A 23,822-nucleotide genomic window follows, 5' to 3' on the forward strand; every position below is an offset into this window, starting at 1 on the left:
CAAATGATACTGAAACTGATGTACTTATACTTATAAATGGTGTACTTATAAACAGCAGAGAAGGCATAATTCAAATAGCAGAAGACTACTATAGAGAATTATACAAGGAGCGAGGGAATGATACCAGGAGTGAGGAAGATGGATTGCAAAGTAGCAACACATACGACATACCCGATATTCTTCCTGATGAGGTAGAACATGCATTGAATAAAATGAAGAATCGGAAAACCCCGGGGGAAGATGAAGTTACTGTAGAGTTGTTAAAATTGGGAGGAAGAGACATAACACAAAAACTGGCAAGGCTCTTCACAAAGTGCATTAGAAAAGGTGTGATGCCTAAGCAGTGGAATAATGCAATCATAGTTTTGCTGCATAAGAAAGGAGATAAATCAGAAATTGGAAATTATAGACCAATTAGCTTGTTATCCCACATCTACAAGTTGTTCACAAGGGTCATTACTAACAGATTAGAAAGAATACTTGATGAGAATCAACCAAAAGAGCAAGCTGGCTTTAGGACAGGATTCTCAACTATGGATCACCTTCACGTAATATCACAGCTAATGGAGAAAGCAAATGAATATAAAACACCATTATGCCTGGCATTTGTGGATTATGAAAAGGCATTTGACTCCATACAGCATAAGGCAATGTTTCGGGCACTGGAAAGACAAGGCATAGATACTCCATATATTATGATTTTGAAGAAAATATATGAGAGTGCTACATCCTTTATTAGACTAGACAAAGACAGTAGCAAATTTAAAATCGAGAAAGGAGTTCGACAAGGAGACACAATATCTCCGAAGCTGTTTACTGCTGCCCTTGAGGAAGCTTTCAGAAGATTAGACTGGTCGCAGAAAGGAGTCAATGTGAACGGAGAGTACCTAAACCATTTACGATTTGCAGATGACATTGTGGTCATAAGCCACGATCCCAAAGAATTAGAGGAAAATCTTAATCAGTTATGCACAGTTAGTAAGGATTTTGGACTAAAGATGAATATGGCTAAAACAAAAGTAATGATGAACAAGTATGCCACGGAAAGGGAAATAATGATTGAAGGAGCAGTAATTGAAAAGGTGGAGTCATATACTTATCTGGGAAAAGTTATTAGCTGTAATAATGATAAATGGCTGGAAGTCAAGAGAAGAATAAATTTTGGAAGGATAGCATTCAGGAAATATAGTCACATACTGAAGAGCAATATCCCAGTTTGTCTGAAACGGAAAATAATGAATCAATGTATACTCCCCACCATGACTTATGGAAGTGAAACTTGGCCACTCACCAAAAGAATGGAAGAGAAGCTAAGAACTACACAGCGAAGAATGGAACGAATTATACTGGGAATCAGACTGTTAGATAAGAAGAGAAACACATGGATTAGGCAGCAAACTCAAGTAAAGGACATTCTTATCAAAACTAAAGAACTGAAATGGTCTTGGGCAGGACACATAGCTCGAAGACATGATGACAGATGGACTAAGAAAATAACAGAATGGTACCCAAGAGGAGCTAGAAGAAAACCTGGAAGACAAAGGCGGAGATGGATAGATGAAATTCGTGAGTTTTTGAGTAGTAAATGGATGGCCAGTGCTCAAAACAGAAGGAACTGGAAAGTTGCTGGAGAGGCCTTCATCCTGCAGTGGATTGAAAATGGCTGATGATGATGATGATGATACATCGTGAATTTGATAATAAGTTCACCCCCTTGAACTGCAGAGTCAAACCATGCTCGCAAATATTTTATCAATATCTATAAAAGCTAATTGCATAAATAAATCTAGAAATCTTTTACATTTAAAGTTTTTGGCACCTGTCAATCGAAAGTGGTGTAGTCTCAGGGAAGAATCTAGTGAGAACTTTTATAGTTTCGTTAATTAATTAAAGCTTCTTTAGAAAGTACATGGGTGTAGTTTCTTGTGTAGTTTTCATGGTCTTGTGGCTTTTCATGGTTGGAGCGCGCACACGCTCTTTTATTCTAGGGCGGTTACAATTAAAGTGCATCGATTTCAATGCCGGTGCGAGGCAAACCCCGAATCTCATCCAGAGATGAATTTCATATGGTCCAGGAAATATCTGTATCATGCGTAAATGAATGGCACAAACGTGCACATCCTAGATGTGACAGAAGCATATGCAACCACACAGCAGAAAACAAGAAAAAAAAAAACATGATACGTCTCTTTTAACTTCTGATCTGGACCTGTTCAGACAATCATTAAGGAGAATGCAATATTCAAGCTCTGCCTGACCCGATGGAAAGAATCAGGAGGCATGCTGCGAACAGTTTTTCATTTTATAATAACATTAGGACTTCGGTAGGCAATATTTACTGCAATAAAAGTAAATAGACAATGTGCATACATTTGCGTCCGTAGTTCATTTTGAAACTTTTAAATGCTTTCTCTGAATATGATGAGACCATTATGAAAACTAACGGTATTCCCCAACATGTTTCTGTCTGTCTTTCTCTTTCCCGATGTTGCGCAGTATTGATTCCAAATATAATTTGAAAATATGTTATGTTCGAGCTTAAAATGTTATGGACCACTGCCATTAGAGAGCAAACTTGAATTACGCTGATGTGCTGGATAACTCTGACGGTTACATGAAAATTGTATCAACACTTTATTGGAGATATGTATTTTATAAAGCAACTTTATTTGAAAAATGTTAGGTTATACTTTTGTATTTTACTGCGTATTTTTTTACTTTTTTATGTAGCTGTAATGATGAATGAAAGTCGTCCATTCCAGGCAGGTGTCTGTTCCTGTTTTCGTGACCAATTATTAGAACTAATAGTGAATATATTTTTCAGCATCCTAGCATATGGAACTTACATTTTTACTGATATGCATTTTAAGAAAACAGAAAGACATTTCGAAATATCCGTGTATTTCGGGTAGTTCAAGTTCCATTGTACTTCAAAGTAATTTGGAATAGATGAATTCAGATAATCGGATTGGAATCCTCATTTTGAATGACCGAAATTGTTGATTTCCATATTCTGTTCTTAGACTGATTCCATTAACATCTTTCTTTAATTTTTGAACGATAAATTTTGCCTTTGATGGATAAGTACTATACGTTTATGATTAGGCACATTTTTACAATACAGTGGATGATACAACACCATCTAGTTCATTCCGTAGAATATGCAAGTAGACCTGCTTAAATACTTCAAAAGAGCCAAAACACTATAAATTCATATCATAAGAGTAGAAACTGAAGAATTACTAGAGCTTGTTAAAAACACATTTTCTCAAAAAAATAAAATAAAAACACTTCGCGTTTGTGTTTTGCCACCTGATGTTGCTGATGGAACGAAAGTCAAACCTTTTCATCAGCTTTAAATTAAATTTGCTGTTTTATTAAATTTAACAAATGTAAAATAAATTGGTGTGTATAGATATATATATATATTAAACGATATTTCATTATAGAGAGAGAAAGAGCTTAATTGATTTTTTCAAATTGCCCAAGAGGTCCAGAATAGATGTTGGTTTTGAGATGCTTGCACAACATTTACGGAGTTTTATTGGCATAGTGCACCAAAAGGATCGATATTGATGTGGCGCAGATAATTTAGATTTTTTTTCTTTTTACCATCCTTTTGTAAAAAGGCAGAAATCTGGATTTTCAAAATCTTCTCAAGAATGACGGTTCTAGAATAAAACTATAAAAAAAAGACTAAAAAAACTTCCATTAAATCCACTATATCCAATAGCATTAATGCAACTGTTTGAAATTAATCACCGGTTCAGAACATGATGTATATACTCAGGATGAGAGAATGAATGACGAATCCTCCGAGGAAACTCTCGTGGGTAGTACATTGAATATAATCACCGTACTTTCCCCACACGGGGTAAAAAGAAGCTGAGTTCGAATCCCGCCAATGATGGGAGCAATTTTTATACACCATCCAACCCCTACAATCTCCAACGAAAGAAAAAAGCGACTAGCTCAAGAACGTGGAATCAGATAATTACAAATGCACAACGAATGAATACTTCAAGAGCAAATTAGACTCTTGGGCAAATAACAATGGCAGATACAGAATTGCAATTCAAAATGAGATTTCTATGCAATCCCAGTATAAGAAGTCCAAAATTCCAAAGAAACAAATATTGAATGGCATTGCTATGGTCCAAGGACAACTCTTTGCTGTGTTGGATAACTCTTTTTTTTTTTTAAATTTCTTGATATTTCCTCAGAGAACGACCTAGAGAAAAAAAAAAATCAACAATTCTGCAAATTAAAACTGGAATTCATACGTTCATTAGCAGATTTTCTTCATGAACAATGTCAAAAAATCGAAGTTCTTTGCTTCATAAAAATTTCAGGGAGAACATTAGAACTTAAAAATAGTACTATTATCATTTTCTTCAGTGAAAGCAAAAATTGCCATGCCTGGAATAGGACCACGTTATTTTTTACTTTAATGGTCACATTTATCACTAAATCTTCATCCATTATTATAAAAATCTTCATTCAGCTGAAGACCCGGAAATCAATTCAGTTGTACGCGTTTGATAGCTGTTGATGCACATTTCAGATTTCCAGTCGTAGGTATGGCGAATTTTCGTACCAATTTTTCCCCGTCATTATATAAAAGAGTGCATTCACTTTGTATCAGCAGAAAATGAAGTCTGCTCGATAAGAGAGAGAATTTAGAGACGGATCATTTAATTAACCTGATTTTCTTCTTCTAGAGGGAGAGAGAGAGAGTCTAGCAGTTTAAAAGAAGTTTTGGAAGCACCAACCCAAATGTGTGGAACAATATTGCATGGTGGAGTGGATTTCAGAAGAGAAGTAACGCCGATAGTCAAAAGGAAAACCAATTCCCCCTCTTTTATTTAAGTCAGAGAATCACTAATAGAGATCTGAGTGTCATCGAACATGAGCATAGGAGCAAGTAGACTTTTTTGCGAGAAATAAGACAACGGAGGATTTCTTGTTCCTACTGCAGAATTATTTAACGATTGGCTTTTAAAGAACTGCTGATAGCTATTTTAGCTGTTGCAGCTGTTTTTTTTAGTGCAAGGTTTCTCAAACTGGAGGGTCGAACGTGTAGTCTGACAGGACAGGATTTACAGTCAGTGGTGCGGCCTCCCACTGACTGGAGTATTGATCAACCTCAATAAGCAGTCAGAAGGAAACTATGCTACTCAAGTTATAAAAAAAGGTGCGATTTAAATCGTAAGGTAGAAGTTTTTATGAAAGACTTATTCCAAAAAGAATAAAAAGCCTTAATGTCGAAAGCAAACTGCTTGCGTTTTAAGTTTTCACATCAAATTTATTCAAAACTGAGTAACATTAGCCAAGGTACACATATTGGAAAAAAAATACGAACCTTTGTATTAAGACAGTCACAGACAGAAGAAATGCAAAAAAAAAAACAAAACAAACTATGATCTGGGGTGACGACGTGTTGCCTCGCTGGGTATAAATACTGCACAGGCTGTCTGACTACAGTATCCTGAAGCCAGAATGGGGAAAAAGCGTGATCTGTTAGACTTTGGAAAAACGTTTTATCGTTGCTAAGGCCTTTAGCAGGAGCCATGATTCAAGAAACAAAAGCATCCAGCTCAAAAAATTTTAATGAATGGAAAGCGAGCGGTTCTTCCACATCTCATAGGCGTAAGTATGGCAGAAAAACGATTTTTCAAGAACAAAGCTGTCGTACTGTACTGGAAAATAGGGCATCCAGTGTGGAACAAATAACATCTGAATTCAACCACTTTTTTTCAGAAAAAAAAAAAACAAAAAATCGCTTGTAGTGATGACGAGAACGTCGTGATTGGACAGTGGAAAAATGGAAGAAAGTCATCTAGTCCCATGAATCTCGATATACTGTTTTGTACTGATGGTAGGCAGAGAATGTGGCGAGAACCTCACAAAGCGATGGATCCTGCTTGCGTTGTTAAGACAACCCAAGCATCTGGAGGACTGGGTCTGTTGATACCGATGGAAAGTCGAATGTCATCCAGGAAGCACCTGAATTTTGTATTAGATGTACTGCACCCGGCAATGTAACACTTCAACCCCGAAGGTGATGCCCACTTCGTGGATTACAATGCAACAGAGCATAGTGCAATAATTGTTTGGAGAACGTAATACGGATTTTCACGATCGAGAGAGAGAGAGAGAGAGATTCGGTAACGAAGTACTCGTCCTTCAACTTTATGCGATATTTTGCTAGAACAATGGTTACAATTAGACCAATCGCACTAAAACATGTTACAGAATCCATACGTATTTTTTTTTTGGCCAATGTGTGTGTATATATGGGTTAATTCTAAAGATATAAATATACCATTTGTCTCTTAGTGAACGATATTTTGATGCATTTCACTCAGGGGTTGATTTCAAAAGTTTAATTATGTATTCCTATTCTACAGATACAGATACCATGCTTCATCTAACGGAAGGACAAAAACTTCTCGTCTTGGCCATATGTATCGGTCTCCTGGCGTTCACCATTGTCCTCACGGTATGCGTCGTAACTCCATTCTGCTGGCTACACGGCTGTCTCTCTGCGACTATCCGTAAGTATCTCAGTTTTTGTCTTTAATAAATACTTCAACGGAGAACCAATAATAAAATGAATGAATTCCAGAAGTTTCAGTAGGATATTAAAAAGTATTATAGGCCTGGGAATTGGTGCCGCACTTGAAGCGCCTATGAGATTGATGCACTGTATTTGGCGTGCTCTGAACATATGGAAGCTCCTTTTTTTCTTTGATTTTTCATCATAAGCTTCTTTTATTATAAGAAAACTGTTCTGATTAAGATGGCGTCTGACGTAGCAACGAGAAATAAAAGGCAAACGTGAACGTTCCGAGACCATTAAAACAGGAAAAAAGATTTCGTCTTTGTAATCTGCTGGTGATTTATTTGAAAAAGGAGGGCAAACTTCTCTAAGACCATTACGTAAGTGTGTGATGGAGAAATCTGTCCAAACAATGAGCACAACTTCTATTTATAGAAGATTGTGAAATGTTAATCCTTTCCAGAATACAGGAAGGAGGTAACTAAATATTGTACAATAGAAGTTGGTTTATAATAGAACGGACAACGGTGTGTGGGAGCGAGATTATGAAGGGAATTCCATTGGGAATTCCGCTGCACGCTTCCCTGCATACGGTAGACATCACTTAAAAGGACACGAGTGGATCGAGAAATTCGAGTCGTTATATCTGGGCATGGTAATGTAGGATTTCAGAACTTGCAAGATTTTAAAATGCATTCGAAACTGCAAATTATATATAAAATCCATTCAACTTTACTCTGTATTTCTGGTCACGTCTGTCTTTTTTCCCACATCGCAAATGTTCTTCTGGAAGTGATCACAATCTGTTTATTTGTTTCTTTTAATTCGTAAGAAATCTATTTAACCTGTGTAGTATGGTTATTCGTTTAATTGCTCAGCTTTTAGGTAGTTTTATTTCATATTAGTAGTGGAAAATTTGTGGCTGAAGCTTATCAGCATAAGCCTGTCTGCTTTGCTCAGAGAATTTCAAATGCGCCTTGTCTATCCGTCTTTAGGAGTCTATTCGACTCCTAAAGACGGACTTTCATTAAATTTTGTATTTCGGCCTTTTAAAAATATTTGTTGAGCCATCCTGACTTAGCATACAATGTGTATGCCCAATATGTATGCTTTTCGCTTCTATTAATCATAGAAAAAGAATTCAGTTAATTTAATTAACTGAATTCTTGTCATTTCGAACATGAACTGATTTGTTTATTGATCCTATTAGTATGTATCTCTTCCACACGTACGTCAAGATGTGCGGGAGCTTCCAACACTAGAAGTCTTGCTGGAGAAACACAAATAAAAACGAGATAACGATTTTTAAATATTAAATTCTAAAATTAAGCGCGTAATCACAATGATTTTCGATATTTCGAAGACCAGCAGTTTACTTCCTTTTGAATAATTTACTGCCAGCATCATTTCATCACCGTCGAATTTCAAGTTCCATTGGCACCTAAACGCAATTTCCTCTTTAATCATGACGTCCCTTCTTTTGACTCTGCGACGTCTGAAATATTTTATTGGAGTGCATTCAGGGTATTTTCATGCACATATTTTAAATGATAAAAATCGAAGAGGAAGCAAAAATTTAATCAGGAAGGCTATTTGTTTATAAATTTCATCGATTTGCTTTTTGATTCGTTATTATGTAATGAGAAACTTGCAACCTGTCCATAATAGAATTTCTAGATCGATCGATGTGCGTCTAATGCATAATGTGAGGTAGTTTCCATAGAAACCCCTTCGAAAGTACTTGTCTGCGATCTGTTTGGCCGATTCACGCTAAAGTCACCCTTAGCGTTATGACACGTATCCCATTGTTTCACCAAGTGAAGGGTACCCTCAGCTGCCGTTGAAAACAATCGCAGACAGTTTGCAGTAGTTCAGCGTCCAACTTTCCTGTGGTGCCCTCTTTAGTAGAGTCACGAGGATATGGAAATTTCAAGAAGGGAGAGAATCAGGGCTGTAAGTGGAATGCTCCACCTCCAATCCCATTCCACGTAACGTAGTCTCTTGATTTGGTTCGCTACTTATGGACCAGAATTCGTGGGGGTAAAAGGGAATCCCCACGACGAGTACACATATGCGTTCTTAATTGTTGTACGCGGGCATTTGTTACTTAGCATTAGCAAGGGCACATGATGCAAGAAAGCAAGCTTATATAGCATCAGCCTAAAAAAAAAACACAAACACCCTTCTCATTTCACCCACCCACTCGCTTCAAATGTTTGTCTAGTTCAGCCTTTAATCTGTTTAAGCTATCAACTTCCACAACAACAGATAGAAGTTTGTTCCAGCAATCAACCACCCGCTGGCTAGAGGAAAATTTCCGCACATCTATCCTACAAACATCTTTCCTCAATTTCAATTTATGCCCTCTCAGGCGATTATTCTGAGCAAGAGGAAGAATCCCATCAGCATTGAGCATGTTCAAACCATTCAAGGCTTTATACACCTCAATCAGATCACCTCGCAGGTGCCTAGTCTCCAGACACTGTGATTTGCAAAACCTATCTTTAAGCCTATCTTTGTAAGAGCAGCCTTTGTTTCCATTCACTAATCCTGTTGCCCTTCTCTGTACTCGTTCCGAAAGCTCTACATCCTTCTTAAAATGAGGCCTCTAGACCTGTATTCAGTACTCAAGGTGTGGCCTGACCATTGCCCTTATACAAGGGAATAATCACCTCCTTATCCCTGCTAGAAAAATTCCTGTATATCATTGACAAGACACCATGAGCTATACTTGCAGACCGTCTGCACTGCTCTGAAAACTTCATATCTGCCTACACAATTACCTCCAGGTTCTTTTCACTCTCTACCACTGTCAGTGTACTACCACACAGTTGATACGCTACTCTGGGATTACTGCTTCCCATATGCAGTACTTCATATTTGTAAATGTTTAACTTTAGTTGCCACCTCTCAGCCCATCTGCTCAACTTTTCTAAATCCTGTTGCAGAAGCGTACTGTCATTAACAACCCTGCCGACCTTCGTATCGTCTGCAAACTTGGACATTAAGCCTAATATACCATCATCAATATCATTAATGAATACAGAAAACAACAATGGACCCAACACTGGGGGACTCCACTAATAACATTATTCCAAGATGAGCAGTGTCCATTGATTACCACTCTGTCTTCTCCCACTCAACTATCCATAGCCGCAATTTGCCTCCGATGCCGCACTGCTCCAATTTGTTCATCAGTCTTCCATGTGCAACAATATCAAAAGCCTTTCTAAGATACAAATATATGATATCAAAATTATTCATTGCATCCAGTTCCTTTGTGACTACATCATAGTATCCAATCAAATTGGTCAGACAAGACTTCCTCTTAAGAAACCCATGCTGTATCCGAGCTATAACTGGAGTCTTGTCTAAATGATCCTGCAGTGCCTCCATTAATTTCCCCGGAACAGAAGTTAAACTAACAGGTTTGTAATTACCTGCGTCTCCCTTTGATCCTCCTTTGTGGATTAGGATCACATTTGCATATCTCTAGTCCATGGGTACCTCCCCTGATTCCAGGGAAGCTCTCATAATTATGGTTAAGGTTTTGCTTACTGCCTTTGCTACCTCCTTTAATATAACCGGATAGATCCCATCCACCCCAGGTGCCTTTCTTGTGTTTATCTTCAACAATTTCTCCTCCACTTTACTCTCAGTTATTACAAGATTATCTAGCTTAATGCCAGAGTTGAATACACCTCTGGCATTCCCCTCCCTGAATAACTCCTCTTGTGTGAATATAGATGCAAAATGCACATTCAGTTTGTTAGCTACCTGAGCAGGATCATCAATAGTTGAACCATCAATAAACAGTGGACCAATCTGATTCATCCCCTTCCTTCTAAAGTTTAAATAAGTAAAGAACCCCTTGCTGTTATTCTTTGCCAAAGATTTCTCGTAATCTGCCTTTGCCTGCCTAACCTCCTTTGTGACTTGGTTACAGACAAGCTTATATCTATTATAGGCTTCTGTGTCACGTGTTAATTTGTATGTATCACATGCATTTTTCTTCTCTGTCACATGTCTGATTAGTTCATCTGACATCTATTTAGGCCTAAACCTTCAACAATATTTCTTAGTTGGCAGCAAAAGCCTAGTAGCTTCCAAGATTAGTTTAAAAATGGGGATTTTTTTCAGCATAGCCAATGATAAGTTTAATATCTCAATTTATGTTTTTGTCATTGATACAAAGGTAGCACTGGCTATCCTGAAAACGTCCCGATTGTTATGCACTTAAATAAATATAAAAATTAAACTAAATAGGAAGTTTTCTCTCTTTAGCTTTAGCAAATTTATCAATTAGAGATTCGTAATCTAATAACCGAACAACATCGTTTTCTATAAACATCATTGACAATTGACTTAAATGCAACTAAGATAATGAATTTCGTAAGTAAATTTTAACTCTTTTAAGAACTGAAAATGAACGTTCACCACTCGCGTTGCAAATAGGAATTGTCAAAAATATTTTTAGAATTGTTCTACATTCGGAAATGTAGATTGCAAACCCCCAATTAATAATTTGCACGTGTCAACAGGATTGGCGACATTTTCTCCTTTTATGAATGCAATAAAATGAACAATTTCATCCTTAAAATACCTAATGTCAATATCATTTTGATATTTTGTAGATATGCTTTCCACACATTCATTAAATTGGACGTCAGTCATTTTAAAATTGAAAAAAAATTCAAAATTCTCTAGTACATCTCTGTAAATGGCTCTTCCCCGAGTTGTTTCTGATATAAGCACATCACAAATAACGTTATGTACGTTTATCACAAAATTTTGTGATATCGAATTCCGCTAGATACTCAATACAACTTAAAAAATTTCCCTTTCGATTTGAATCTGTGGCCACAAAATGCTATTCACAAACTCGCCAATAATTTCACAGTGGCAATGATTCGTTGTAAAACGGCTCGCCAATACTTCTGTTCTGAATCAATTTGCTGTTCCAAGTGCGTATCGATACGTTCTGCAATTGATAATCGTATTTGTAGAGTCAACATTGATTTGATATGGCCTCGGGAAGATTCGTGTTCTTTTAAGCTTCTGGCTAAATTTTTCCAATCATTGAATCCCGTTGAAAATTTTGTCTCTGACTGTGCAGGGGAAAACAGTCTACACGCATAACAATAAATACATTTACTTGTTCCTAAATATATCAACCACTGTCTGAATTCTTTGGTGCTATTTGCTTTCACACAATAAAAATTTGATTCGCAAATATTTCTATAGTAAGATCGGTTTCTGTCTACATATTCTACTTTGAGTTGTAATATCTCCAGTATTGCATGGTTTATTTATTAAATAGTATTGTATCATTTTATCAGATAAGTCCACTGGCCACAATGCAATATCATTGGAAAAATCACGGTCATCTTTATTTTTACCATAGTCTGCTGATAATTTGTTTTGTTGTTCCGATTCCTCTTCGCTGTTATTTGGTTCTTCATTGATAACATCTATATCACAAGTTGTTGATCCTTCAGTTTATTTTTCAGCTCGCTCATCGGTTTTTTCCTGTTGCTCTTCATTATTATCCCGTTCTTCATTAGTAACATCTATATCTATAGCGCTGGTTGTTGGTATTTCAGTTTGTTTCTTGATTTCCTTTTCTTTTTCAGCTCGCTCTTCTGAATGGGTTATACATTTATCCAGAGAATTTCTTTTCTGTCTTGCATATTTTTCTTTTTGTCTTTTGCGTTTCTTCTCCGCTCTCAAATCTTCTTTTCATGGCTAGATAAATTAAATAAATACATTAATAATAAATAAACGATAATTTATGAGCAACAATTCCTAACAATGTTCATGTGCATAATTAAAATAAATTTATTGATTTTATAATTATTACTACTGGGGAACTGGCAGATCGACTACATAAATGTAGTCATCTGGTGTACCCACACAAATTAATTTTCTTAAATTTCCCAGTCCATTGTCAGCGTTCTACATACACATTATTTGGCATGGCACATTATCAAATTTCTATTCTTTATAGATATAAATATATTAGGTGGCCGTCAACAAGGTTGACGGCCACCAGTTTGGGAAGCACTGTCGTAGACAACAGTAAAAACATTATTAAAAATATCATGCAATCTATAAACAAAGAACAGGTTCTAGTGGAAATCTGACTCAGTTTTGAAACGCGGCTGATAAAATGGTTTTCAAATAACGCGAGAACAAAAAATTAATTCCCAATTATCACTTGCTATAAATGTCATGCCTCGTCAAACAATTCAGTTTTGATAAATACATAAACAATACATAAGATATTACAGATATTTACTTGATAACAAAACAAAAATCTCCTACACTAAAACACCAACCACACCAAACTCTAGTAATTGTAACAGATTCGTGAGTGATATGTTAGTTGCGAATAGTTTTGAACTGCCTCCGCGAACAAATCTAATATCGTTTCTTGAGCAATATTGTCACAGGGTTCTTCACTCGTCGATTTAAGTGTAAAAATTAAAAAATTATATTTTTTTGAGACCTGAGATTTGAGGCCCCCTCGATTTAAGAGGCCCCGGGAGCGCGCCTCGTACGCCTGTGCGGAAATCCGCCACTGCCTGTCCCTCTCACTGAACACTTGGAAGTCCGCTGTTTCGTTTCATTCAGATATTGAATAATTTCAACATTAATTTTACACTTAGACGTCAATGTATAAGAATTTGATCATTTGTTTTGTTAATCTAAACTTTGTATATATTTTAATTCTAATTTGTGTTGATTTATTTTGCATTGTTCTTAGTTCTGCCTTCACCCTTTTGTCAGCGTTCTGTAATTCTCAGCGTTCTCACCATTATCTAGGGTGTGAGATGTCTGTGTGTAACTAAAGAAATAAATCTTCAGTGTAGTCCCAGTTTTACACATTTTCTCCAAAACCGAACCAATAAATGTGTTCCTCGAAAGAAGAATTCTTTTGCCTGGGCTCGGCACGATTCATGCGCCACTTCTTTAACCTCATATTTGAGAGTGACATCCCAGTAGCTTCTTTGGTGGTTAGATAGGTGAAAAACACTGGGCAAATGATTTTCAAACTCAGTACTTGTTAAGTGTGATGAGTGAGGTGAAAGTTTTCACATCGAATCCCCGTATCGTCTCCAGTGTAGGATGAACGGTATGAGGGCGAATCTGGCGTGCTATACAAATATGTACCCCGGAACAACAATTTGACGTTTGTTTCACTCTTCACTAAATCCAGACCGACATCTAGTAATGACGTTCGATCGGTTTTACGTCTTCTTGGAGTTAAAAAAAAAAAAAAAAATTACAGACCTCATCTCATCTCTTTTTTTTTTTTTTACTTTTTTTTTTTTGTTTTGTTGGTTGCAATGAAGTCACCATCTTGTACATTGTCTGCTTTAAGGTGGAGTCAGTGTATTCACCTAGTATTGCCGGAAGACTTTCCATAAAGTCTTCCGGTAATACTAGGTGAAAGACTTTATGGAAACGATGCGCCACGAACGTTCCATTATTTTTTGCGTTTGTTATGCAATGATTTAAGAGGATTTTTCGGTATACAATGGAATCGCCGTTGTAGACATAGTGGACAAAGAGGAAGAGTTATTATTTGATGGGTTTGGAGTTTACCGCGAAAGGTTGCTGCTAGTTGGATGTGCTCGGCAAGGAGTGTAGTGATTAACTAACCCTGGAAATCAATCTGATTTGCCAAAAAAATTAAACTCCTGAACTTTTACATGTTTCTCTATGAAAATAATGCTAAACAACGCATTTTTAATTACTTAAAAATGCGTACCCTTTTATGAAATTCAAAAAAAAAAAAAAAAAAAAAATGCAGCATTTATACGAATCTTCATAATTGTCGAAAGCAGAAGATTGTGTTTATTTTCAATCCATCAATGAAAGCATTAGAATTTCTTTCATTGATGATCGTGTGAGTGTGGTGTAGTCCATAAACTGCCAGTTCAGTTTGATACCTCTTATCGGATTAATCAGATTACAGTTTTGATTATAACCAAGAATTTTTTGGAGATGTTAAGGAAGCTCTTTCTTAGATGTACGAGAATCTAACAATCTTGACATTTGCATAGAATTAATACTTGTTTGGTAGACATAACGCCTGCAGACTAAGAGAACGGTTAGGTCTTGGATTCAGAGAAATCGATATTTGTGAACTGCTCATGACAAGTAAGTGGAGATTAAGGGCACAATCTGCTGCTCGAACTGGAAAATATTAACAACCAGGACAATAATATTTGGCAACAAGATTAAATTTATATGTAAATTCAGATTTACTTATTTGTTTTCATCTATCTGATCCAGCGACATATCTAATACAACTTTGTCGAATACAGTCAATTTGTTTTTGTTGACTACGCAGATGAAAGTGACCTCGCTCTCAACCAAAATGAAATATTTCTTATATTTCTTTATAATCTGAGAAAAAAAAGCAACATATCATGCACAAGTATAAACTTAAATATAAAAAAATCATGGTATAATATTCAAATATTGCAGCTTTGGTATAACTGTTCAGACTGCATTTTGGATTCATCAAAAGCACTAATTTTGACGATTGAAGATTTCCTGTGCTGCTTCTGATACTGAACCCTGAACTCGAATCTTCGTCACATTTGGAACCACTTCGGATTAGGCTCCACATTGCACTTGAAAGGACACAAAGATTCGTTAGATGTCTAACCGACGGGAGCACGCTCTTCATTCATAGAAAATTATCTTCAACCGTTTATTTCTAGCTAATGCCATTCAACAATATTTTATTCCCACCTATTATAATAAATGAAACTGGAAGCATGTGCCCAAGGCTTCTTGAAAAACTCGCATTTTATGTCCTAGCTCTATCTACTCCTTAAAAACAAATGTTTCGCATCGCTGGAACAAATTATGATAATACAAGAGAGCTTTCTGAACAGGACATAAAAGGTTTATTAACCAACCGGTTATTCTGAATTAAATTACTACCATATAACTTAATCAGAATTGTAAATATGGAACAAAGCTTTTGGTTTTCGTATCTAACGGGACGCCTGGGAGCTAAAGAAATATTTTTATCAAAAGTTTGCAGATGAAAATATTCATGCACCAATTCAAATTGGACGTTGACGTTCTGACGACACGATTAATTACGAATGCCCCCAGACTTGTAATTGGCAATCTTAGCGTATTAACATTTGAGATATCTTTCAGCTTTTGGTAAGCATTTTTCTTAATGGGGAATTTTTTAAAAAGGGGAACTCATTAACCCGAACCTTTTTTGGTCTTATTCGAACATCGGTATAATCCAAATAAAGATTTTCTTCACGAATATTAGTGTTCAAGTTAACTCCGGTTTCTTTGTGGAATAAAAGAAGAATGCATTTTGAGGGAGGGAATAAATCAATGAACTAGTACTCTTCTTTCATTAAACAGTATTACATTAGTCATTAGCGTTTAAGAGACTGGTGGTAAATATTCTCGTACTTTATAGTTTCTGCACAAAGGGAAGATGATTGTAATAAATTATGATATGCAAAACTGTGAATAATTGGATTTCCTGCTCTCGTTAGCGGGATTGAATTTTCGTTAATGGAAGCGGAGTATTAATGTAAAGTATGAGACCTGTAGGCGCAAAGAATAGAACCCAAGGTACTCTCCAGCCATTAGAGAATTTGATAGGAGTAATCTGCTGGCATACAATGAATTTTCAGAAAAAAAAAAAATAAATAAATTGGAGTAAGAACATAAAATCTGAAAATACTTAGCTTAAAATTAACAAAAAATGTGTTGCTAATTTGTGTTTTTTACCCTACTAGGGTATCATAAACATTTGATTCAAATAAGAATCTATTTGAATTTAAGATTATCGTATAACGCAGTTTTACTTTTTTATATTCCATCAGTTTCTTTAAAGATCTTTCAGTTATTGATGGATAATAAGAGTAATCTTATTATGCATCTACAGAAATACATTAAACAGAATAACGAGGTACTTATACTTAGTATTTTAAATAACTGACTTTTCCAAATTATGTGTGTGTTGTAATTGTTATGTGCATTTTAATGTTTTAATTATGTGCATTTTAATGTTTTAATTATGTGCATGTTTTCATTTTTAATGTTTTAATTGTTATGTGCATGTTAAAATTGTTTACGTGCGTCGAAATAACATTTATACATTGTCAAATAGTTTATATTCAAGAGTAATTTCAAAGTAAGTTCCGTTGCAAAACTGGTGAATTCTTAACTGAAACCTGGAGTTTCAGGGAATATGCAGCTTTCATATTATGAAGCAATAACAAAATATAGTCACACTAAACTGATGGAAGGTTGAGCGTATCCTCTGAGGCAAACATTCTACCGAAATGCAAATATTTTGGCTCTGGAACGGGAAGTTATTTCAGAAACGAGTATTCGGCGGCAAGCTCAGTTAAAGTTCAATATGTGGTTTGCTTCAAAGTCATGCATGTCATGTTCGGTTAAACCGAGATTTTTACGTTCTTTAAGTAATACTAAGAAGCTTCAAATGCTTGTAAAGGCTATTTTTTTTAAATATTTTAATGTCACGTATACATCCGCAGTACAGCTGCTACGATTAGAATCGAGCATAGCTGAAAAGTCACTGGCTGCATTGAGTCTTTCGATCAGCAGGAGTATTTAGGAAACCTGCGATTATTTTTACAGTATATTTGTTTTATCGCTTTTATTTATTTATATTTTGTTTTTAGCAGTTCTAACTTATACGTATAGTTTTTATTTGATTTTAAGTTTGCAAGTATATGTTTTATTTCGCTTTCTGTTTGCACTGATGGCTTATCAAGACACCTGGATAAAGAACCCAATAACGTGGGCTTATTTGTAGTCTTCAGAATCTTATCCGTTAATTATCCATTTTATTAAATATGTAATGAAGCCATTCTTCGTAATTTTTAGTGATATAATGGAGCTGTTATTTGTGTCCCATACTTTTCACCAATTATTTCTTATCGTGCGTGCTGCAGGTGGACAATGTTTCTAGGGATTCATTCAAGCAATAAATTTCACAAAGCTTCTTTGTCCATTGCAGAGGGTAGAAGCTCGTAATGGACGATACCAGTTGCTGCTTACAAGACACAGCAGAATCTTCTGTTGGTGAAGTGGGGGGGCTTCGATAAGTGCGGCATAGGTGATGCTCTTGTAAGCAATTTTTCTCTTGTTTGTGGAATCTATATACTCAGTTTTTACCTTTTTTCCTGTCGATGCAAATGCAAACGAGTAGTTTCATCTTTTAAGTCGAATCTTTGTGCAAACACCTGGCATGTTTGTCTTGAGTTCGACTCAATGGCCCGCTTTAGTCGCAGTCATCAATATTAGTCGATTGCCCTTCATTAAAGTCGGGTGCAATCTTAAATGTAAGATATGAAGGAGCAATACAAAGTACACAAATTGGACTGTACAAAAGATGATGAAAGCCAAAAATTATTAAAATCACAAATAAGGCAAAACACGCACCGATAATGCACAAAGTATGCCATTTGGTGGGTTAATTTTTCCAGACATTAAGATAACTAAATGGCATAGTAAAAAAGGTCTACGTGCTCTGTATTCATTACGAAAATTTTATTTTGTTTCTCAGAGCAAACTAAACTAGAATTAATTCTAGTTTAGTTTGCTCTGAGAGTTCTAGAATTAATTCTAGTTTAGTTTGCTCAGAGCAAACTAAACTAGAATTAATTCTAGTTTAGTTTGCTCTGAGAAACAAAATAAAATTTTCGTAACTAAATGGCAAGGTGTATTTATGAATTTTGAGATGATACTAATTGTAAAATTGAATGTGTATACATTCCAGTAATAGGCCTTTATGATTGGTGATTTTAATGTAACTTTTATAGTATGCAAAAATTCTATTGACCAGTGAACATAAATGTTTGCAGATGACGATATTCCAGACTAAATAACAGCAACATTTCACAACTGCTACAATTTGTACTGTGTCGTGACTTTCAAGTGCCCAAATACCAGGAATAAAACTCGCTCACCCTACTATATGGTAATAACTGCAGTCATTTCACCGTCGCCACTACACGAGAAGTCCCCATTGATATTCATTTTTATGTTCATGGCAGCTGGCGACTGGATACGGTTACTTCCAACTTGGCACTGCAAGGAGTAATAAAAATTTCAATAAGATTAGAAGATGGAATTGCCAATTGTAAAGAAATAAATCGTAGTGTGTGTTGAGAGAGTGCTCAAAATACCTTTCTTTTTTAATACACCAGGAAGAAACTTCTGTACACAGACAATAAGTATTCCTGGCATACTTCGAAAGTATTATCTCCAATACTCCACTTACAAGCTAAATCTTATGAGAATTTACTTTAAAAGCCATAACTATTGAGTCATGGATTTTAAAGGGGAAGGCAATATTGAAAGTAAGATGTGTATAAATAACTAGCAGTAGAACAGTTTCACTTATTTTAGACTGCACTTTAACTTATGAAGAAAACAAAAACAAACGATGAACTATGAGAATTATTGAGTATCGAAACCCACAAAAATAAAATGAACATAAGAAGCCATAGATCGGGTGTGAAAATACCGGGAATTGGATAATTAAACGTTTACCAGCCTGAAAAATAGAAACGTGGATATCATTAACGTAAAATCTTCAGGAGATGATTCAGAAAATATTGTGCACTTGAAAATATTCGAAAATTTCTGCTAGGATATCAGTCTGTTTGTCAGCCAAGAGTTAATCGCACACCCCAATTGTGTATTTAGAGAAAAGTAAAATATGAAGTCTGCTTAATACAAGTGTTGTGGAAATTATGCATATAAAGACAGAAAACATATAAAAGAAACATACCTACTTAGGCGGATTGTTTAATTTTTCAATAAATTCATCTTTATACTTTGTGATAAACTTTATGCTAGCAAAAGACAGTCTCAGCCCACATTCGGAATTTTCCACTCATGCAAGTAACCTCATTCCCTCATCGGTATTTAATGAATTGTGTTGCTTAGCAGACATCGCTTTCTTCTTATTTTCTACAAAAAATTACCTTAATTTAAATAATTAAATTTGATTTAATTAAACCTGCACGCCACCTAAAAGTTTGTAATCACAACGGATGACAACAGTTTTTGCTAATTTTATTGAAATTAGCAATGACAGTGTAAGGTTTAATATAAAAACAACAACATCACAATACAAAGTATTTTAATATTTTTTATGAAGCGTTGAAATATTTACAGCAAGAAAAATATCGAAATGATTAATATTAACAACTACTGTATACTGATTTTTCATCAAATGTCCTCCACCAGATTTTATCACTGCCGTAAAAAGACATGTCATTCTGGAGATTAATTTTATAATAGTCTGATTAGACCGGGGTTCGAGCCCGTCACCACCAAATACGGAGGATGCGGAAAGGTCAGGGAATGACCACCGCATATCCCGGAGCAATATGGCCTTAGTTGCTAATGCTCCTAAAAAACCAAATAACAAACATAATAGTGTCTTAACTAACATTATTCCAAGTGATCTGCAAGCTTTTTCATAAATTTTGGGAGGATGGTCTAGATGATGCCATAAAAGCTCTATTTTGTCAGGCGACTGGGTGACCACACCGTAATTTGCAATAACCCCTCCTGTTGTTTAGTTGTTCAAGTCCAGGCACAGCTTAGAGCTGTGCTTTGGGTCATTGTCTGATTCTTGATATAATATAAATTTTTTTTCAAAGTCAGAGTCCAGAGAATATTTTTATGACCTTATTTTCTTTAAATTCCTTCGGTTCTGACGATGTCACCCACTCCAGGAAAATTACAGCAACTGCAGATCATGATAAAACCACCACCTTGCTTGACTGCAGGTACTAAACAATTTTAGGCGGTAGTGTAGGTTGGTTCCATTACATATTATCACAGCACGCATTTTTACTTTGATTCGCCCATGATTCACTTTATTCTTGTTTGGAGTTCTGTGACAAACTTAATCATCTAATTTTCGGAGTAAAAAATCAAGCAGGAATAAAAGCCTTTTCCAGACAGATCTATTTTAACAATAGTACAGTTTTACTGACAGCTAAACTCCATATACAGAAGTCTAGTTTCTCTATAGAAACCGTTAGATTAACTGCTTAGCCTTAAGCAGTACAATGTCCTGTACGAAGTAATCCTTTTATCTCGTTCGCCTATAAACAACTGTTAACAACGATCCTAGTTCCGGGTTTGAGTTATCTTAAATGGATTTCACAAAACCGTTTTATTAAACTCTGAATACAGTAGACTTGTATGAGTATGTGCTTTAAATACTGTTATATTAATAATGCTTATTTAATAATTATTTATTTATTTTCAGAGAAGAAACGCAAGTCAAAATACGGAAGTGCTGAATATCCAGAAGAAGAGAGATACATCCAGCTGAAAGGAAATCCGCAGTATACTGTGGAATCGGGGCCTCCCCTCAAACCATTATGTAAGACGGGGTCTCATGGTTCTCATTTCGGTAACAAGCACAGGGAAGATTCAACTTACAGCAGTATGTCTTCGAGTAGCCGAGGAGACGCCTCCGTATCGACCTATGTAAGTTCGTGACTTAACGAAAAACGCATTGCTTTGTCCGATTTCGTCTGAATGTGTTTGAACGTGAGAGGGAATCAAAATTCATCTTAATTTATTTTGTTTCGTGCACTTCCAGAAAAACTGAAACACGTGAAAAGGAATAATTCCTATTATCATATTTATGTATTCAGGTTCTCTTTTATTTATTATGGGTAGGGCGCCCTGGATATTAAAAATATACATCAGAAGAATGCAAAAATGCAACTTTTCTATCACGTGATTAGATTAAACCAGCATAAATTTGTCCAGTAACATTTTATAAAGTATACGATGAAATTAGATATAATAATAATTTTTTTTTTACCAAGTATCAATTAGTAGATGTAAGACCGAAGTATTACAGATTAGTCCCCCCCCCACTAAAAGTATTCTGACTTTGAGTTTATTGTTTTGTCGCTCTGTGGCTTTCAAATAAATAAATAAATAAATTTAAAAGTAAACCAAGCAACGAGTATTGGTTTCAGATGTTTGGCGCATCTGAAGACAGTACTGTTGTTAATCGGCAAAGCTCCTTTTAAATCCAAGCAAATTCATAAACTTTGTGCATCTCTTCTAAAAACTATAAATCAGGTCTTGAGACTTTGCAAAGTTCTTTGCAAAATTCTTTAAAAAAGGTCATTGGTAGTTACAGGAATTTATACCTAGTTGTTTGACAAGAATATTATCCTTAACCCTATTTAGTGATCACGTTACCATAGTGTTGCGCAGGACTTTTCTCCGTTGTAGTATAACTTGCTAGGGTTCCAGCAATTCTCAGTTATGGTGTGATGCGTCAGTTAGGTATCAAATGTTCTTTGCAAGAGTTACACTAATATTTATATCCGGAGAAACCTGGCTTTCATGTAATCGTCTAGTAGTTAGTTAGGAAAAATCCCGTGTTCTAAAAACTTACTCAGATGGACGTTGAGCAAATCTGCAACATCAAGATCGCGTTGTGTGATTTTCACCTTTGACTCCTTTCTATTTGATTAGAATCAAAAGCGCCGCCTTAACAGTTCTTTATCAGTAATCCATTCAAAGAAATCATGTGTCATCAGAGAGTAATCAATAGGCAAAAATTGTTAAACAAAACATGGTTTATTAAGCAAGACAAGTAAAATATACACTCAGTAAGCAAGTATAGTTTTTAGAATAGGGCATGTAACATTAGGCTTACTCCTCTTTACGTTAATACACAATTAGCCTCTTAATGTAAATTGACTAGCTGAATAGTAGTGGTAGTGTTGTTCTTCGTGTAGTTTCGTGCTTGCTGTCTGTTATAGACAAACTCCAAGTACATCCCGTCGAGGTAATAACATTTTAGTGGTTCATGTAAGACACTAATGACGTTTGTAACAGAACAACTGTAAAGCGATCATAATATTAAACTTGTAATGTGATGTGTATTCCTTAAGTTCAAAATATCACTTTTTCTCTATACTTAACAAGATAAGTTATTATGAGGAGAGAAGTCTATGTAAGGGTAGATAGGATCGCCTTTTACGCTATCTAGTTCAGTTGTTTAATGGGACATGGAAAGTTGACTTACCAGACACAATCTGCATATCTTCAGGAGTTGATACTCTGGGAAGATCGTCAATTTCGGTCATTTCTGCTACTCCTATTTGTCTGCTTTCACTCGAACAGGATTCTGTATTTTCTCAGTAGCGCAGACACCTTCTCTCCTACTTTCAGACTTCGCTTCCACAAAACCAAACTCAGATCTCAGAACTGTTAACTCCGAACTCCCAACTCTAAACTCGTCACGACCTGAACTGCTGTGCTTTTCCCTAGGTTCGTTTATATATCTCCCCCTTATCTTTTGCTTTCCCCTGCGTATTTGTTCTGGTTAATTTCAACGGTTCAACAACAACTTTGGGACTGTCGATTTTGGAGCTCTGCTCCCATAAAATATTGGATTTATGGAGGTGGTGTGGAGGAGACTTTATTTTGGTAGGGTTTGTGCCTTCAGACTGGACAAAGGCCTGATGGCCACAAATTCGTTCACTTCCTCACACCAGACTTTCAAAAACACAAACCTCCAGTGGATGTCTTATTCTGTTTATCCCAAAAGTGTCATTTGGAAGACGTAGCCTCGCATCTCCACACGAGAATCACGTTCCTTTGCTGTTTTGTCAACAAATGCGCCCGGACGCCTGTCCACTCCGCTCGGACAAATGACCTCCGGCTGTTAGATAACAGGCGACCGGCGGAGGGCTGACGCTCCACGGGGTGACTTTCACTGCACGTGCGGGGACCAGAAATATTTCCGCCTTCTCCCCGCGAGCAGGTGTTGCTCTAAATATACAGCATAGTCACAAAAGTATGGGGCGCTTGTTCTCTTCATAAACGTCCCGTCATAAGTGAAAATGGTTGCATTTTCACAATAGTATTAAATCCTAGATTAGGCGAAAGTTTTTTTTTCCGTTGAGGAGTCTGTAACTGAGAATTCAATCAAAGAGCATTAAATTGCACTGCAGTACCTCTTCTGTGTTAGATTATCTTTTCATGTTTAGACTTACGTTGTTGAAATGCTACGTAAGTATCCAAAACGTTAGCTGTATGGTTAGAGCCATGGTATAGAGTGAATTGCATGTTCTCATAAACGCTTGCCGTATTCGCATATCCGAGATCGTCCTGGGTATTTTAACGGACTAGAGCTTATTAATTTTCATAGGACTCATTGAAATTTAAAATGCTC

General features: G+C 36.0%; 1 protein-coding gene across 2 annotated transcripts in view; it reads left to right on the forward strand.

The window, feature by feature from the left end:
- The window catches only part of LOC150084522 (synaptotagmin-1-like), a 234,374-nt gene that overhangs the window by 180,057 nt on the left and 30,495 nt on the right, over positions 1 to 23,822 (forward strand). For both annotated transcript variants that reach the window (XM_090375279.1, XM_090375278.1), the window contains exons 2-3: positions 6,411 to 6,557; positions 20,880 to 21,103. In XM_090375279.1, coding sequence (XP_090231405.1) covers positions 6,422 to 6,557; positions 20,880 to 21,103 — 360 coding nt within the window. In that variant the 5' untranslated portion in view covers positions 6,411 to 6,421. The remainder of the gene's footprint in view (positions 1 to 6,410; positions 6,558 to 20,879; positions 21,104 to 23,822) is intronic.

The sequence above is a fragment of the Mastigoproctus giganteus genome, chromosome 6 (assembly GCF_048544385.1).
Source record: "Mastigoproctus giganteus isolate SK-2022 chromosome 6, ASM4854438v1, whole genome shotgun sequence".
Classification (NCBI taxonomy): Eukaryota; Metazoa; Arthropoda; class Arachnida; order Uropygi; family Thelyphonidae; genus Mastigoproctus; species Mastigoproctus giganteus.